The sequence below is a fragment of the Platichthys flesus genome, chromosome 12 (genome assembly GCF_949316205.1).
Source record: "Platichthys flesus chromosome 12, fPlaFle2.1, whole genome shotgun sequence".
Lineage (NCBI taxonomy): Eukaryota > Metazoa > Chordata > Actinopteri > Pleuronectiformes > Pleuronectidae > Platichthys > Platichthys flesus.
In genome coordinates, this window is record NC_084956.1 from 1,669,403 (window position 1) to 1,688,812 (window position 19,410).

Below are 19,410 nucleotides of genomic sequence, written 5' to 3' on the forward strand. Positions count from 1 at the left end.
GACCTGAACGTCTACACATTAGTGTCATAAAAACACTTTAACTTCACTCCCTCAAATCTTCAACTGGTCTCTCATCCTCTCTCACCTTTACCCGTCCTCCCTTTGTCTCTGTCGCTCCCCCCCACCGTCACACATGCATTCATTTCTACATTATTTCTATAGTATTTAATGTTGCCTTGTGTACCCCCCCACAGTCCCTCGATACCCCCTTCCCCGTCATAATCACTGTATCCTCCTTTCTGTTCTTTGTGTTTGGTGTTTCCCAGACCCACGGGCTCATTTGAACTGGTGTGATGGAGTTTGTTTGTGTGTGGCCGACATCATTCCCCGAAGGGTTAACAGGGGTTACGCGCCATCGACCCGCCATCCGCGCCGCAACAAAGGCCTCGCTCTCTCTCTCTCTCTTCCAGTGTGTGTGTGTGTGTGTGTGTGTGTGTGTGTCTTTAAATGAAAGTTGCTGCTTTCAAATTAGAATGAATAACAAACGGCAGACGTCCTGATTGAGAGTGTGTGTCTGTGAAATCAAAGACGACCATGTGAGAAAGAATACAAAGCTGTACCGAGTCAGTGTCTGTGTGTGTGTGTGTGTGTGTGTGTGTGTGTGTGTGTGTGTGTGTGTGTGTGTGTGTGTGTGTGTGTGTGCATCTGCAAATTACAATTAGAAATGTGTGCATTTACATTATGCCTGTTTATATATTGTTGAATATTTTCATCTTTGTAAAGTTAATTGAGTCAACAAAATTCACTTTAAGGCAGAGAAGGTTTAACTTGGAGCTGAGGACATCAAGTCTGAGTTTGAAGAGACGGGCAATCAAATCTTCAATAACATCATTATTCAAACATCTCTGGTTCGGCTGAGACTGCAGGTCACAAAACAAAGACGTAGGGATTGTAGTTCTAAGTCTGACGTGTTCCACTGAGAGTCGAGTATTATTTTTAATAGAAGAATCAGAAGCCAGATTCGTGAGGGACCTGAATCGTGTTGATACCCGACTCCACTGAGAACAGGCCGAGACACTTACGTGGCCTTTCCCTCACGGAGGAAGATGCAGGAGAGGGAGAACTGCAGCGTGGCCGACACCACCTTCTTCGACAGAGGCTTAAACTTGAGTTTGACGTCGGTCTGTGTGGGCATGGGACTGGCGTACTGCTTCATGTTGATACTGCTGGTGGCCAAGGCCTTCCTCCGCCCTGAGGGAGACTCCTGGACAGAGGGAGAGACAAGAAGCACATTCAGGTGAATATTACACTGACACATGCAGGTGTCAAACAGGAAACCCAAGAGAAAAGAAGGGTTTTGTCTAAAATTAAGATTAATATTTCATGTGAGGTAATTCTTCCAGACTTAATTGGTTTTTATTGAACTTCTTTTAACTGTTTTACATCCTCCTTTGGGAAACAGGTACTTAAGGTTCAGTGCAGTGCAAATTAATTTTAACACCAGGTACAGAATCATTCTTTTCATCCCTGCTAATGACTGTGTTGACAACATGCAGATGAATAATAGGCGGTGTTGGTTGGTGAATTCTGAACAAGCAAAAAACCGGTGCCCTCAATCCCTCCTGATATTTCCTGTCCACGCTGAAGACATTATTCCTGCACTTTTCAGATATGCGCTCTGGGTCGAGAGGGGAAGAAGTCAAACTGGAATTCGGGAACATGCCACAGACCAGATGATAAGAAGTCATGGAGTCAGTGGAATGGCAAATGCAAAAATGCAAACTGCTTGCCTGAGGACAGTGTGTGGAAAATATGGACTGCAAGGAAACCGTTGGATATGAAAAACAGAAGTTGGGGGTGTTCCAGTCTTTTGTCTGCCGCCCCTCTGCTGTCAGTCTGGTCTTGGACGGGTTCACCTCCGTGTTCTCCTGAAGCAACTTACATACTATGTTCCTCACTGCTGTTTTATTTCTACAACCATACTTTCCTTGTTTGTGATAATTTACAGGAGGAGACACCGTATGGATATGGACGCAGCGATTGGTCCATGTTGAGTCCACTAACATGGAGGAGGCAGAGCTCGATGGGAGAAACTCGAAACACATGCTCTGTTTTTACATTTGCCTGATTCTTCTCGCTGCTTTGGTCTCTATTTCACTGCATGAGTAACTGTAGATACACCTCCACACACACAGACACACACTTCTGTTATTATACCACAGGAAAATACCTTCTTGTCTCCTCTCTGAATCGAGCCCCGAGGATCTTCCCTCTCATGTGCACTATGCCGAACAAAGCAGAGCAGCCAGCTCTCTTTCACACAACACCGGTTTGAGAGCATATATATACATACAGTCTGTGGTAGATAAAGCGATACAAGCTCTTTACGTTGCCCGTTTCCTGACGTCTTCACACACACACGGGCACACAAACCTCAGAGGCTTTGGCTCAGTGGGGAAAACTCAATCTCAGCCTTATCGCTGAGGACACACACAAACACACACACACACACACAAACCACAGAAAGAGAGAGAGTTCGTATCAGTACAAAGTGGTAAAGCTATTGGTAATAGTGTGAGAAGCTATGTAGGCTCCGACCAGGAAAATGGAACTTTATGGGTCAGCCCATTGAATACTGACACTAGGTGTAAGTGACTTAGTGAAATTACCATTTATTGTAATTATTAAACACTGTATGAAGTTGAGTCTCACTAACTCACTCCTAACAGTGTCTATGGGTCCATTGGGCTCACTTGACATGCATCTCTGTAATTACTGCTGCTTTCTTATTGGCTGTCTTAAAGACAGTAGTGAAATCGGTTAACAATCAAATTTCCATAACGTAAGAATCTGTAGTGTGAACCAGGCTTTAGGCACCAGGCCTCTTCCCTCACGAGTTTCTCTCCTGATGCATTTGGACAAAACCTAAAATCATCTTTCTCTAACTTGTACCCGTCCGTTTCTGTCCTGTCTTTCCATCCCTGTGCTGGACATCTCATCTAACCCCACTATCCTCCCATCTCTCTCCATCTTCACCTCCTCGTCCCCATGTTGCTCCGTCCTCAGACCAATAATTCAATTAATAAAATACAGAAGAATCCGACCGACCGACTGAGTAGCGCGGCCACTTGACATTTCGTTTCGACGTCTGAACATAATGATGTATCATCGCCGCTGCCACCAACCTCTTCTTCTCAAGAAGAAGAAGAAAAAACTCTCCCTCTCCACCTCTTATCTCTCTGCAGATTACACTCCAGCTATTATACTAAGCTAATAGCGCATGTAGATACTTTATGAATGAATTTGCCAAATGCACCAAACACTTAAGAAGAAGGGATTTAGCAAAAAGGAGGATGGGGAGAAAAGAGGAGGGGGTCTTGAAAAATAGGAAATACTTAAAGATATGCAAATACCCTGGCAAAAGAATGGAATAACCATTTCAACAGATTTGAGTAGGGCCAGCAAACAATGGAAATCTGCTCTATTTCCCCGGATGCTACTTGTCAATCAACGAGTGTGTGTGTGCATATGTGTGTGTGTGTGTGTGTGTGTGTGTGTGTGTGTGTGTGTCTTTTAGAGAACGTGGGGCGGGGGGTGCAGTCAGGATTAGGGTGACTGGGAGGTTGTGACAATGTGTAAAATGAAAAGGAAGCACAATACAGAAGTTTAATTTATTACAGAAAGAAATGTGCTCTGAGCCCAGAGAACGACTAAATACCTGAGTGATTGTATGTGTGTGTGTGTGTGTGTGTGTGTGTGTGTAGAGAGTGAGAGAGAGAGAGAGAGAGAGAGAGAGAGGGCAAAGGAGATACAGACGGAGGAAGGGAAGGGCAATGGCGATATACTGCCTCCTCGCTGCATCTCTGTAAAACTACAACAGCTAACTTACGACTCCCTCACACACACAGGCCACGTTTTACCAGATACATGTTAAAACTTATGCTCAGATTGTATTTGTAATGAATTAGGATGAACTTGATCTTTTATTTTGTGTGAGACTACAGTGTGTGTGTGTGTGTCTGTGTGTGTCTGTGTGTGTGTGTGTGTTAGAGTACCCATCCTGCCCCTCTCCCCTGGTGCCAGCTGGCCCTGGATCAATTCACAGATGCTCCCCTGGTGGGGGGGCAGGGGTCAGGGCAAGAGGGGTGCCCGGGGGTCCTGCTGAATCCCTCTGCCCCAAAATGCCAATGGGACGGGCAGGAGGAAGGGGGGGGGGGGGGGGGGGAGATCCTTTTGTCACCCAGAGATGGATTAATTAGACTGAGTGCTAAAAGAACCTGGCTTCTTTGTGTGGACCTGGTCTGATACACACACAGTGACACACACACAGAGTGACACACACACACAGAGTGACACACACACACACAGAGTGACACACACACACACAGAGTGACACACACACACAGTCAGGAAGTGATGGCACATGATGAACAAAAGGAATAAGAGCCCAAAAGACACACACCTATCAGCTAATGGTGTTTTATGACAGGTCACCACTGTCGATGGTGGATGTTTGTTATTGATCCATATAAAAGCAAATTTAATTAATACACCAACATTATTTATTCCTAAGTTAACTGTGACTTCTCCTGTCGTTATGAGCATCAAGGTACAAGTGATTCTTCAGAGGTTGAGGAGAGCAGTGATGTTTGGTGTGTTGTTGAGGAAGATGGAGGATAAGAACATGGCTTTAGCATCACCACTGTGACGAGAAGTGATGAATCACTGGTTCCACAACAAGCAGATGAGTATCTGACTTAATCCCGATGCTTCAAAACAAAACTGGAGGCAAACGGGAGAAACTGAGGTCAGTTACACTCCGACGTGTGAAGACTGCACATCTCAGAAGACAAATCTCTGTCTGTATGTGGCTCACGTTCGTTCAACCTGTTCGTGGAGGTGCAGAGTCAAAGTTGGTGCGATTTTAATACTTTGTTAAAATCGTATGTTCAATATAACTAAACTTTGAATAAATAGACGCCGGTGATCCAACATTGTAAAGTGACAGTCACAGCACATTCACAGAAACGACATCTGATTCTCCAGTCAGGGATTCAGCCTACTGGATCACACGTCACTGAACTTTGAATTAACGGTCGAACGGCTCTTTGTGCAGCGTCAGTGTTCCGCATTACATGTGTTTGACAGGAAGCTGCAACCAGCTCCACCACAGGGCGAGCACACAGCCCTGGTGCACCAGATCTGTTTAAATACTGCTCGATCGAGGCAGTTTGTGGTGATCAGCAGGCCGACAGAAGAGAAACAATGAATGTTCCTCAGAGTTTCTGGCTCATTCCACATCCTCCTGTTTTGAAATGTGTTAATTGAAAACGGTGAAACAAAAACCTGCCTCCCCAAAGCGGATAAAAAGGAACACAGAGGCTGCAGATATTCCAGAGCACACTAGCATGTACACAGGCCTTTGTAATTTGCATTCGCACGGTTCAGGAAATAAAATAAAAGCCGAACTCAATTTAACCTATAGAATAAGCCTGAGGTTGCACCGATTAGCCCTCCACCGCCCTGACTCCCAAAATCAGCTGGCTGTGGTTGAATTCAGCAGTCAGCAGATTGCAGGTTGCTGGGGGGGGGGGCACTGTGATATTCCTCTCGCCTCAAGGTCACAGTTATTGGAAATGGAGACATCCAATGTGCTCACATCTCTCTTTGAAACCACACACAATGGAGTGATTCCTCTGTGTCAATTTGGACTCCCCTGATTACTGATAAGACGAGCCTTTTTACATACCACCTATGAATACTGGACTATAGGTGTTAGAGACGCACACACACACAGAGAGATTAAGGCCAATTTATTCATCTGCTATTATATGTGAGGATTTATTTTTTTCCCCGAGCTGTGGGTATGTGTCTGTATTTTAAAAGCAACAATGGACATAAAAAGGCATGAAATACTATCACTGCAGTTATGTGAATTACAATAACAATGGTCTTAATAATGGAATGAACTGTGCAAATGGTTTTCATGCGTACGACACACACACACACACAGACACACAAATAGAAAGTTAAAAAGAGGACAGAGTTGCTCCTCACTAGAACCCCCCCCCCCCTCCTAACTAATGGAAACACTTTGCACTCTGACCACCACCATGTTCATGAGGGAGGACGTGAACAACAACAAAAAGACAGTTGATGGCAAAAGTGGCAGAATGAAGTGTGTGAAACGAAAGCACTTGTATCCACTGGACTTTGAAACCATGGCTCCGCAACACAAATCACAAATACACAAACTGGTGGAAACATACCTGGGATACTTCGGCCTCATATGTGTTAAATCAACAAGATTATAAACAGTCTTTCAGAATTCTACTGGTTTTTATTTTGGATGAAAAGGTAGATTTATCAATTATAATCAAATCTGCAATTTAAACCTTATTGTGGTCAACATTTCCGGGGAATGCAATTGTAAATCTGCAACATTTTGTGTGCGTGTGTGTCTGTGTGTGTGTCTGTGTGTGCAGAAGAGAGGAGGGTTTAGGGCTACAGAGCAACAGAAAGACAGAGAGGAATGTGTTTAATGCAGGGTTGCTTCTGATGGCAACAGATGAAAGGAGGAGAGTCACAAACCAACCAGCCCTTAAAAAGCCCTAATCCGAACTGAGAGAGCAGAGGCGGTTCGTTTGAGAGGAACCTATTGCAAGCCTGCAAAACACAGCCACACACACACACACACACACACACACATCAACTGGATAATTGCAAAAAATTCAAAGGTTCAACAGCATTAGCCAAACTTCAGGCTTTATAAAGTCTATCATCTCTGCACCTAACAGCCAAAGCACCAGTCAGCAGACTGAAGAGCACCTTCCTGCTGATGTTAACTGAGACTTAAATGTAAATGTTTTACCGTGTGCTCTTCTCACAGAGAGTAACCATAACACACTGGGTTTTTACATTAAAGCCAATATGCAATGAGCAAAAAAGAAACAATAAGAGTGTAGATCAACACAAGACAGATTTATGTGCACACGGATTGAGGCCTTAAACAAGACATGCAACTTTATTTTTTACCTTTGCAGAGGAAATTGTGTTTTTTCACTCCTGCCCATTTGCTTGTTTGTTGGTTTGTTTGTCAGCATCATAACACAAAAACTGATGGATCTCCATGAAACTTGGTGGACGGATTGGACATTGTGAGATAAAGCGTTACTGACATTTTCCCCAGTTAGTTAAGGGAATAATTCATGAATCTTAATAAAATAATTCAGGTGTGAGCTCGCAGCTTGATTGACTTTAAGGGGAAGGCCTTCGTTTCACTGAGCACCAAACTACATTCATTATAAAAACCTCTTCAGGATGCATAAGCTGGAAGAAAGAAATACTGTTAGTTTATATTTTGGGTAAAAAAAATGATCAGTAAATTTCTAAAACAGTGAAAAAAGCCTGAGAAAGCCCAAACATCTACATCTGCAAATACTGAACATTAAGAACCTGGAAAGATCTCAGGTTTTGTGTTTTTGTTTGATGAGTGACAATTAAATGATCACAATTGTTGCCCATTCCCCTAGGAGCAATGAATCAGGTGATCATTTCTAACACAATAGCAATCCATCTGCCATTTTTTTAAGCTTTTTCTAATCAGCCCCATCAATCAAAATGATTAATAATTCATAACCAGTGAAAATGCTGAGATGGACACCAAACTAAGTATCTAATGTCCTCTCCGTCTCCCATCATGTCCCTCCCACCCTGCCTCCCTCTCTTTCGTCTTATCAGTGTGTCCAGGGTGCCCTCCTCTCTTCAACTCTCCGGATCTTTCTTTTGGGTGGCCCTCAATGCCCCCCCCCCCCCCATCCACACACACACATACACACTCAGACCCAGAGCATGCACTTCAGAGAGGGGGCTAATGGGAAAATAAATTACCAGCAGGCAAAAGCCCTGGCTCTGCACTTCTGCAGCAGAAAGAGAAAGGGACATGAGGGGGGGGTTGGAAAGTAGGGGCTGGTCAAGAGAGTGGAAAGAGAGAAGGGTAGGGAAGACAGAGAGGTGGACGGCGAAGAGACTGATAGAAAGAGAAGTCATGAGAAGGGGACAGGATGGAGAAAATGAGGGAGAGGGGGTGATGGAAAGAGAAAGAGAGAATCACGAGGTGGAGGAAAAACATGGCGCGAGAGATAGGTCCACGGGATTATAGCTGGAGTTCACCCTGGTCTGTGAAGTGCCTGCTCATCACTTCTTCCTGCCATTTCACCATCTCTGGCCATCGTTAAGACCACACCCCCACAGAGCCAATACCCTGCTCCTCTATCTGGGATTGATTACTCCCTCTGTAGGAGGAAGCCGCTCAGATACCAGGACCAATGTGTGCGGGCGTCCGAATCTGTGGCCCACATATAAAGTTTGACAGGATTGACAGACATGAAAAGGGGCTGGATTAGTGTGTGTGTGTGTGTGTGTGTGTGTGTGTGTGTGTCTGTGTGTGTAACTGAGGAGATGACCACCCAGGCTCTTCTGAGCTCATCTCATTATAACATACAAACTTACCCACCAGACAAAGCACAACTGATAAATTGCAGACATCTCAGTCAAGGTTCCTTTCGATCTTTGAGACTTGAAATCTCGACGACCATTCATCCAATCAGCTTCGAGCTCGGCATGTGTATTGTTCAGGGTCCAAGGAAGTGCGGTGATGAATTTGCGGGAAATTTGTGTGGACACATGATGCGTTTATAATATATATAAAAACTGTTTTGTAGTAACTGGGACTCATCAATGCAAGTGAGAGAACGGCAACTACAACCGATTGTCCAGTTCAGGGTTCTGCGTACTGAGCCGATCTTCACTGAACTCTGAATAAACAGGTGAAGAGCTTCATAGTCTGAGTAGAAGGTTCAGAAGCAGAAGTCTTTCTGCAGGCCAGCTTCACTGACTGGAGTTTGATCCCTGAACAGCGGCCTAATGTGTGTGTTGGTCCGATAGAAGACCAGACATGCCACCACATTCTGGACCATCTGTAAGAGTCCTGCTCTAGCGTCACTACCAGAGAGGACGTTAAGAAGCTCAAAGGTTTGGTTGATAAAATTCCTGATAACATCCCCGGCCCGGATCCTTTATATCTCAGAGATGTCACGTGGCGATTTCCAGGTAAAGACAACATAAAGGATTTATTGTGCAGGAATCAGAATCTCCATTTCCACTCGATTCTCACTTTGAGGATCTGTTTGTTTTAGCCGTTTAAAGAAGGCTGCTGAGATCTGACGGAGGTATGATAGGGTCCTAATCCAGAGCAAAGCTGATTTGCTTGGGGGGGGTTAAGATGGCCTGTGACAAGAAACAATTGCCCCAAGTGAGAGTCTGTCTCTCTCCCACCCTGCTCCATGACAAAGGTGTACTCTCCATGCTAAGTGACAAATCTGGGGAGACAAAGAGCATTAGCAGGGTGATGCTCTGCTTCAGTGCCTCTGATTGTGGCCAAGTCAAAGAGAATCTAATATGGATTTTAAAAAAGGAGAGGGAGAGATTAGAATGAAAGAGAAACAATGAACACCTTCTACCAAGGGGGAATTAGTGGAGGGATTGGATAAGGAGCTGGTGTGCCTTGGTGTGTGTGCATGTATGTGTGTGCATGTGTGTGCATGGGTGAGTGCTTGTTCTTTGAAATTCCTTTTTTTCCTCCAATGCGAGAACAATAGGGTTTCCCAATTCTGCTGAGTTGCATTCTGTTTATGTGCATTTATATGTGGGACACACAAACAATTTCCCTGTCATCTCTGAATATGAACCTCGAGCCAGGCAGTCAATGATCTTTGACTGAGGACCTGAAACAGGAAAATAACTTATAACAACTAGACCTATGTTGTGTTTGTTGTTGACTTGTGTAGTTATGTTATCCAAAATGTTTCCATCAATGCTCAGACCCATTGAATTCAAAGATTTATTCAAGGTAATGAGACTTTTCTTTAAGGTCATATTGTTGTCGTCTAATAAAACAAGGCTTAACAATGCTGGAAATTATTATTAAACTATTAAAGGAACCCTCTTTTACTAAGTGACATATCCGATGTTATCACCAGTCTCACAGTGAGAACGTGTCCTTCACTAGCATCTCCTCAACACCCACGGGTGCATTGCGAGTACAGATTTATATCCCAAACAGAGACAGAGACATGCTTGGGGATCAGTCTAACTGTCAGTGGCTGGCTTAGCACCGGCATCAGAGCACATCACAAGACCCTATTCATTGCCACTTAGCAGAACAGTCGCCTCAATTCACCAGAGACTCTGTGTGTGTGTGTGTGTGTGTGTGTGTGCGTGCGTGTTCCCACCCTAAAATAATATTACACAAACACACACTTGCACGTACTCACAATGAGCGGATTTTGAGGAGATAGTGTCAAAGGAGTCACCCTACACACAAGTTTAACCCAAGTTCATCACATGTGCCTCCATGCATGTACACACATCTCCTATCAACACCCACACGTGCATCTTCCAGGGAGGCGACCGGCCCACGCAGGCCCAGCGGGTCAAGCTTGTGGATAAACAGGGGGATTTGACGGGGCCTGTGTTTTGCGGGCCACAGAGGCCTGTCTCCATCGCGAGCAGCCATCTTAAGTCGCACAGAGGAAAAATAAATAACCGAGAGACGGAGATAATAACTGATAATAACTGTCCACGTCCTGACCGACCGTCACTGCCAGGTAATACGTGAGACCAAAAAACAAAAGTTAAACGAGGACAAGGACCGAGAGCAGGAAGTCAGATTAGAGCGGATCGGGGAGAAGGGCAGGTGACAGGATGTGTAGCCATGGAGTGATAGAGGGCGACCTCAGAGATGACTGATAACAGAGGGTGTGGCAGACGATCACGTACAAGTCAGAGCCTCCGAGTGGATTTCAGTAATGCAGCGCTCAGATTAGAAAGAAAAAAACATCGTTGGAAAGAAACAAGTCAACATTCATCCTTAAAACAAAATCCACGTGCAGATGATCACTTGTTTTGAACACATAGAAGTGATCAGTTAGAACGAGCAGATGATAAAAACGTACAGCGGTACAAACTCCATTAAAGATGGTCTGATAAGTTTGCTATAGTTCTATAACCGGTATCTTATAAAGTAATATTGAAAAGCACAATTATCACAGTATCTCACATTGCAATGACACATTTAGTGTCTACTGTATATTTAACAGTGGTAAAATGTTTAGCCAAAATACTGGTGTGAATGAGGACACTGATACACAATCATAACATCAACATCTCACACACACACAGTTGGCTCGTTGTGATGTGAAGGCCACACAGGTGGAGAGACGGATGTTTCCCAGGTGACACATGTGTTTTGATGTTTACTTTGGGGGTCAAACGTCACACTGTATGAGGCAAAACAAAAACCAGCTTGGGTTGCTGTGTGTGTGTGTGCGCCAGGATGAGAGTGTGTCTTTGTGTGAGATTATATAGTGTATATGTACACACACGCTGTGAGCCTGCATGTGTATATGAAAGACAGACACTGTGAATGAGAGGATGTACATGTGTAGATATGACTGTGTGTGTATGTCTGTGTTTGTGTGTTTGCTGCGGTGTCTGGTGACATCTGCCGTGTTGTTGGCCGGGAGCGGAGCGCAGCGTGATGCAGGAGCCTCAGACTGAGGAGATGAAAGCCGAGGTCACAACCTGAACCAGTGGGACAAGACACACCCGCTCACACCACACACAAACACAAAGTCACGAAAGCAAATGTGAAGACATGGCACACACAGACTCACAAAGAACTTACTGTCTTGTGTGCACATGGCACACACATACATACTGCATGCATTCGGTAAGTCACAGACACACACACACACACACACACACACAGCATGCGGGGGAGCACATGAGAACATAAGGACGAAGGATAAAACAGTGAAGCTGACAGAACAATACGAGGAGACACTGAATATAATTCTACTCAGAAATATAGAGAGAGAGAGAGAGAGAGAGAGAGAGAGAGAGAGAAAGGGGGAAGAGAGTAAGAAAAAGATGACATAAGCAAAGAAGCAAAGCCCCCCCATCATCAGGGGGAACAGTTTAATCAGTTTAATTAACCAACATGCATGTAAGCAAAAATACACACACACACACAAAGATAGTAGATATGGTGCGGACACTGTGCAGAGCTGAAAGTGCCTGTGTGCACGTCAGAGAGGAGATGAAGTACATGAATATATATATATTATATATTATGGTGCAGGTGTTTAAAGGATGTATTTAATATATGATGAGTTTTCTATCTGCTGTTTTGATTTTAGAAAATAATATAAAAGCGCACAAAGAGTACATTTCCCATTGCTCAAGTAAACTGTTCAATATTTTCTTCAATATATCCAAATGTATTGAACCTCAAAGGAAAGATGCCACCCACACTTGCTCAGACACACACAATTCTAAAGTGACACCTGCACAGAGACACAGTGACACGCACACCTCATGGTGGTGGTGGCAGTAAGTCAGCAGACCAGCCATGTGACCGGGCGGTGTGGTGTGGATTAGGGGCCAGCAAAGCCTATTAGGGCGACAGGAGGGACCACCCGGCCTCCGCTGCCACCCTCAAGCCACTCACACACACACACACACACACACACAGAACATAAAACTAGACACACATCTCCTAAGACAGGCTCTCACATAGACACAAACACACAGCCACTGAGAAACTGACACAGAAGCAGTGCATGTTGGCTGCATACTGGCAGAAAACGGCAGCATTTAGAGTTGTGATAGTAATAGCTGTGATTGTGTGTGTGTGTGTCTGTGTGCCCACTTAGGGAGGGGTCCAGGCATGGTGGGTAATCACCAGCATCTGTTGCCTCTCCTCAGGGCGATTAATTAGATTAAATTAATTTGAAAAGCGTGTGTGAATGTGTGATCACATTCTAGGAGTCCAACCCCACCCCCCCGCTTTTCAGCATTTAGACACACACACAGACAGACGCACACACACACTCGCACAATAATTTACCTCCTACCAAATTTTAAGTATAAATTAAATTATTGAAGTTATAATTTACATTTTGTAGTCCATTTATTTATTTCCAGTTCATTTAGAATCAGCATTATGAAACACACACAAACAGCTGGAGCAGACCCACACTCTTCTACCAGACACAATGAGCAACGCTTTCCGACTTCTCCAAACTATTGAAGAAATGGGAAACGAGCAAAGGTGAAAACTTCAGAGACACACGCGTGCACACGAGCGCAAATTAATCCCAATTTGTGGGCCTCGGCACGGGGGAAACTTTTGGGATTTCATACTTCATACCAGCTTTTGTCACCTTTGCGTGAATAGCTGAGGGCTGAAATAATTGTGTTTTTCTTCCCCGAGGCCCAGTCAGCGCTCACAAGCCACTGGCCTACGTAATGTGTTCCACACGGAGGAGGGAGGGGGCGTACACACTCCACGGCTATGGGTTCAATAAAGAGAGCGGGTGTGTGTGGGGGTGTTTGTGTCTCTCTGTGTGTATAAAGGTGATGGAGGTAGGTTGGACTGTGCGTGTGTGTGAGTGCTTGGTGTCATCGTTTTTCAGATTGTGCAGTGAGACGAGTGTGTGTGCGTGTGTGTCTCTGTCAGTATGTGACATTGTGCGACTGTATGACTGTGGCTAAGTGGGAGGTATGTGGTGTGGAAATGGCCTTAATGGAGTTGGAGCTGGTCCACAATAGACAGGACATCAGCTCAGAGAGGAGAGAGTGAGGGAGAAAGAAACAGGGTGAAAAAGAGATGGAGGAGGAGAAAGAAAGAAGCCACAATATGGCAGAAACGTCCTCAGAGTCCAAGATGACAACACCTCGAACAATACATAAGTAATATTGGTCCCTACACTATTCATTTGGATGTTAAAATATTATATTTAAGTAAATCTAAACAAACAAGGCCCTGTTTACACCACTGTGGATATTTCCTGTCTATTTGCCATCTGCTTTTTAATATTTTTAAATCGGCACGAATCAGATCTCTGTCCAGACGAGAACACAAAAATGACAAATGCTCATACAAGCATGCCCGGCCAGTAGGGGGCGATAACAGAGAAAATGCTGTGGTCCAAATGAAACAGTGGGCGAGGCGGACGCCTGAGAACGTCGGTAATGTGGCGCAACGATGCTTAATTTAGCGACAAACTTGTAATTAGGCCGAGCAGTGCTAACCCAACACAGGCCCCGGTTTGAAGCCGCTGCAGTTGTTGTTGTTGTTGTTGTTGTTTCCGGCACATGATCGTTACACAAAGCAACAATGAGAGCTTTTGAAAGTCTTTACTTTGAGTATACAATTTCCTTCCAGAGGAAAAATGTTGTTTTGCACAACAGCCTCATCAATGTGGACAGGGCGTTGTGTGTTTTTTGAGTTTCCTCGGTTCTGAAGTATTAGAAGAGGGGGTTTAAAGGCTTACTTAAAGTGGCCATTTCAAAAATCGATATTCAAACCGTGGCGACATGCAGCAGAGAGTCGAACAGTGGGAGCCGTGGAAATTCTTTCTTCTCCAAGTGACATTGACGTAATGTGTCTGTAAAAAGGTGAAGTTGGAGGGAGAGAGGAACAGAGTGAGTGGGTCTCCCAGTGTGTGTATCACTGTTTATTCAATGTGTTCAGACATAAGAGCTTCTCACTCTAAATACAGAGGCCCTGTGTGTGCATGTGTGTTATTTAAATCCTCCCATGAAGCTTTGAGGCAGAAGAAAGTTGGTCTACCAGCTCCAGCTTTGGTTGATATGCAAACACAAAGAGAATAGACACAGGCATGACTCTATATAGACACGTTACACACACGCACACCCCCCTTCCATGCACACACACACACAAAATAACCTGTAAGCACAATGCTGTCAAATATAGCCGTGCAATCTTTTGACTCTCAATTTGCCCACCTTTTTGATAATACGCACCTATTTGAAAAGGGGTGAAAGGAAAGGGTAGCATGCAATTTAGAGATACTACTGTATAGACATTTTCCGCCCGCCACCTCTCCCCCCATCCCTCCCTCCCTCCCTCTCTACCTCCGTCACTTTCTCCTCTTTGCTCTCTCCCCCTCTTGCCATCTTTTGATTATGCGATTTGCCTTGGCAGACGAACAAATAGAGGAGAGAAAAAGGTAGTGTTTGACACTGCCATTTTCAATGACAAAATACAATCTATCCAGGGCCAGTAATTCGACGGGGAGGGATAAGCCTAGTGCGAGGTTGGGCCCCCAGATTAAGACGGAGCCACAGCGCAGGGATCTTGAATTTCATCATCTCCGGCGCTCGGGCACAATGGCGTATTCTTCCCCTTTCTCCTCCGCCGTCTGATGAGGGGTCAGGAGAGCTCACCTCTCCTCTTCTTCTGTTCTTCCTCCTCAGAGCAGCACTCACCGCTGCAATCATCACCTCTTCTGACTTTATATTAGCTGAGATACCTGAAGGACGGGGGGGTGGCGTGGGGGATCTGAGCTCTTTACATGCACCGAATACACACACTGTTTAATATGTATGGACAACTTCACACCTTCCATCCCACAAACATCAACACACACATTCAAAAGATACCTTTCCTCATGATTCACACACAGTCAAACACACAGCTGACTTGAGGAAGTGATCCGATGATTTAAGAAGGAAATATCACAAATGGGCTTCCCACAGATCTTGGGGTAGACTGCCCTCTTGTGGAGGGTTTAGTTAGATCTTTGATTTTTGCTCATCTGCTAAGTTAATCGTGAGAAAAAGCAATTAAAAGATTTTGAAGTCTTTCTAATTAAATGACAGAGTGGGTTTTGACTTGAGAAGGATGATATTTCTCTAAAAACCTACTTTTCTATGTATTTCTCCCAATATGTCTCAGTCACTCACTAAAATGCTGTGATAGTATTCAACAGCATCAAAAACAACAGGTCAACAAGGTGCATGTCGATATCTTGCTGTGTTAAGGAAAATATTCTCTTTCTATACATTTCTTTATTTTGTGTACATTATTAAGTCAGTTTCCTTTTGCTCAGGAGTGTTAAGTATTTAGTGAACATTAGATATTGAGCAGACAAATAAACATTCCAGGGACTGACATCAAATGAGCGATTACCATAGTGGCAATAAACCTGAGATAATAGGACGATTTGTAAGAGTTTTAAAACTTAAAAAAAAAAGCATCTTCACAATATTAAAAGAGGAAAGGATTCAACTACAAAGTCTGCACAACTGTGTAAATTCTGCTGGGCGACAGCGCCCCCTGCAGCCACACGTGGTGTTTAATTGTTTGGCTCTGTGTCTGAGCCTCTAAGTGGTTTTCCTGTAAAGAGAAAACAGTCTATCAATGTGTGGAGCTGTGACTGTGTCGTCCCACTCACTGAGCTAAATACAACTAAATGGAGGATGTTACCCATGATCCTCTGCTTCCTGAACCAGAAGAGCTGCTGCTGTGACAAATCAACCAAACTCTGTTTAGAGTTCTTCATATTTTAAAGGTTTTCCTGCTGAATAGTGAAGATAAACGCAAACATTTGAGCGTGTGAATGTACGAGCTGCCGTCTAACTCTCCTCCCTCCTGTCGACCTTCTTCTATGCTCTCCATTCCTGCTTTGATCTTTGTCATTAGTCAGGTATGCAGAGACACAGGCAAACCCACAAACTTGTCTTTTTCTCTCTGCTTCTCGCCTCCGTTCTGCTCTCTCCCACGCTCCGGCCACAGAGCACCGGCTGACCTGCTTGTCTTCTCAGCTTTTTATCAAAGACAAAAATGTTGAGCAGTTTCTTCCGTCGCTCCTTTGAGCTTGAGACGTACAGAAAGTGACAGAGTCAAAGAGCTCAGTTCCCCACGCTCTTTCGGAGCGGGCTGAGAAGTCAAAGAGGTCTGTCCCTGTTGATTACTTATGATGAGCTCTTGTTCAGAAGTTTACAAATACGAGTGTTCATCAGGTTTGAAGGAGCAATTGTGAAAACATGCATTTGCTCATCTTAGTCAGTCAGTTGTCCTAATTGCTTGAATCCAAATTAATTCATGACAATTGTTTTCACTTTGATAAACAGAAAACTTTAAGTTTCCTTAAGATGCAGTACATTTGCAAGATAAGAGAATTTCTAAAAACTCTGTAAAATGCTTATATGACAGCAAAATACAATCAGATCATGAATCAAATATTGACCAATTTTATCAACACTGGCTTGAATTTCCTTGAAATCAAAATTGGGGTAAGTTTCCATAAAAGTAAACAACTTTGACTAATTGTTTTATTTAAGGCTGTAACGAAAAAAATCTCAAAATGGAATTACAGCGGCACAATTTGTTCAACATGTCGACGTTATTTAAATTAACCATGCAGAAGGAATCAATCAAGCAAATGTAGGTTGCAGTCAAACTCATATTTAAACTTGTGCCGTTCCAGTTGCTTGAAACAGGAATGTGAACGTTTTATCACAAACCAAGAAAAGGGTAAGAGAATCTCTGTCGCACTATTCAAAGCAGTTGTTCTAAACGTGTGGGAATGACAAATGGGGAAATAATATTTAAATGAGGGAGGGGGAGGGGGTGTGAGAGTCAACAACTTCAGTTTAACCTGAGAACCGGCATTGTCCCTGATAGAAGCATGTGATTGCATAATCTGACCACCAGATGGCAGAACCTGCACATGTAACGTAAAAGGAATTGGTGGATGAGAAATGTTATATGTTCTGTGTTGTTTTGATTTAAGTTGTAATCACAGTCATTCTAAACAAGCCTTATGACTATAATCATATAGTGATAACAATTCAGTACAATAAAAAGAACACAAACAGGATTTCTGTGCAGTAATAGACACAATGAGAGAGACAGTGTGTCAGTGCACTAAGATAGAAAGCAAAGGGACCAAAGAATAAAAGATATAATCCTTTACTCACGTTCTCAATGACAAACGTCCACTCTTTGTCTTCAAACTCCTCTGCATGTGGGTCCTGGAGGGACAACATACACAGACATGATTGAGAACATGCATGTGTTGTACATCAGAGCAGACAGACGGGTCAATACATTTGTCTGGTCGACACTTTACGCTTCAATTGTTAAATTATTTCTTTAGATACAGCGAAAGGCGTTTTTAATGTTGTTCCAATGTCAATATCAGCATCAGGAGATTATTTCAATCGATTGTTTTTGTTGGAGAACTGCATCAAGCATGAAAAACACTTTATCAGTCAATACATTAAACCAGTGCGCTCATAAAATACACACTAAAACACTCATTAACTGTACAATCATACAAACATGCTCGTCGCACTGTGGAAGCTACTGAAGACAAGTAACTGATTTGTCAATGGGAAGATAAAATGAAATGTTAATTAAATTATTTATGGAGCAATAACACAAAACAGAACGAGGAAGCTTCTTCAATTGGCTGCATTTGTCTAATTATCATAATCACAACCTAATAACTTTGAGATTAACCATCAAATATCAAATAAGCCATTTCCAACAGAAAATGATAAGACCAAATGATTTAGCGATAAAATCTCATTGAATATAGCTGAGGGGCTCCAGTGTCGAACACATGCAGTGATGCGTCTCAGTCTCACCGCACTTGTGACACACCCCAGTAAATCAATATTCCTGCAGTCTGGCAGAGACACACACTCACACAGACACACACTGCAGGTCACACAGCTGCATCATCCTCTGAAATCTTAAATGTCACATTATTATTTTACAACCACATGACGACTTGTTCTCGAAGGTGATTTCTGAAGTGTCTTTGTGCTTTAGAGCTGCAACATCTCAAGAGAGTATTGCTGTTAATATGCTTTAACGGCGATAAAGATCTTCACTGATTAAAAACTAATTATTGTAATTGTGCGAGCAAACGTTTAATTATTCTACGGGTTTGGAAATCGCATGATATTACAATCCACAGGCTAATTGCCAGATGTTTTCAGGACTGGATGCCACTGAGTGCCCACTCTGCCTCCTGCACATCGTCTCTGCTAGAATCAATTCTGTCTCCACAGTGAGTCGTCCCAGCACCAAGTTTCTTCTTAATTCAAGTTCTCTTCTTCCCGTCCACAAACTTCTGCTGCTGTGAATCTCCCCGAGGGGCAGGCTGAAATATTGCTGAGCTCGGCCGTTTTCACTGCAGCGCTTCAGGCCAGATGGAGCCGAGAGTATCTTTAAATCACCGGCAGCGTTAACCTCCAGTCGGCTGCAGAACTATCTCGGTAATAGAGTCTGACAGATTTAGACCAGCGTTAAGGAATATTTTTCAAATTGAAAAATGTTCTCAAACAATTTATTAATGCTCTTCCATAAATTAGAGGGTCTCATGAAAAAAGTTGTTTAAATTGTTGGAGTGGAGTTTTGGATTTCTGTGGTTTTTGTCATTTGTATGGTTCAAACTCCAAAAAGTCATAAACTTCCCAGAATGCAACCATTAGGGCTACAAATACCTTATAAGGGTATTTTACTATATTTGGATTACTGTCTATTAATACAACTTGTGGAGTATCCCTTTAAATATTAAACAAACG

At 43.5% G+C, this 19,410-nt stretch overlaps 1 protein-coding gene across 4 annotated transcripts in view; it reads right to left on the reverse strand.

Annotated features, from left to right (window-relative positions):
* ehbp1 (EH domain binding protein 1) overlaps positions 1 to 19,410 on the reverse strand; it is a 118,030-nt gene that overhangs the window by 85,489 nt on the left and 13,131 nt on the right. For all 4 annotated transcript variants that reach the window (XM_062400970.1, XM_062400971.1, XM_062400969.1 and 1 more), the window contains exons 5-6: positions 17,794 to 17,847; positions 1,023 to 1,204 (exon numbers count right to left, since the gene is read on the reverse strand). In XM_062400970.1, the coding sequence (XP_062256954.1) occupies positions 1,023 to 1,204; positions 17,794 to 17,847 (236 nt within the window). The remainder of the gene's footprint in view (positions 1 to 1,022; positions 1,205 to 17,793; positions 17,848 to 19,410) is intronic.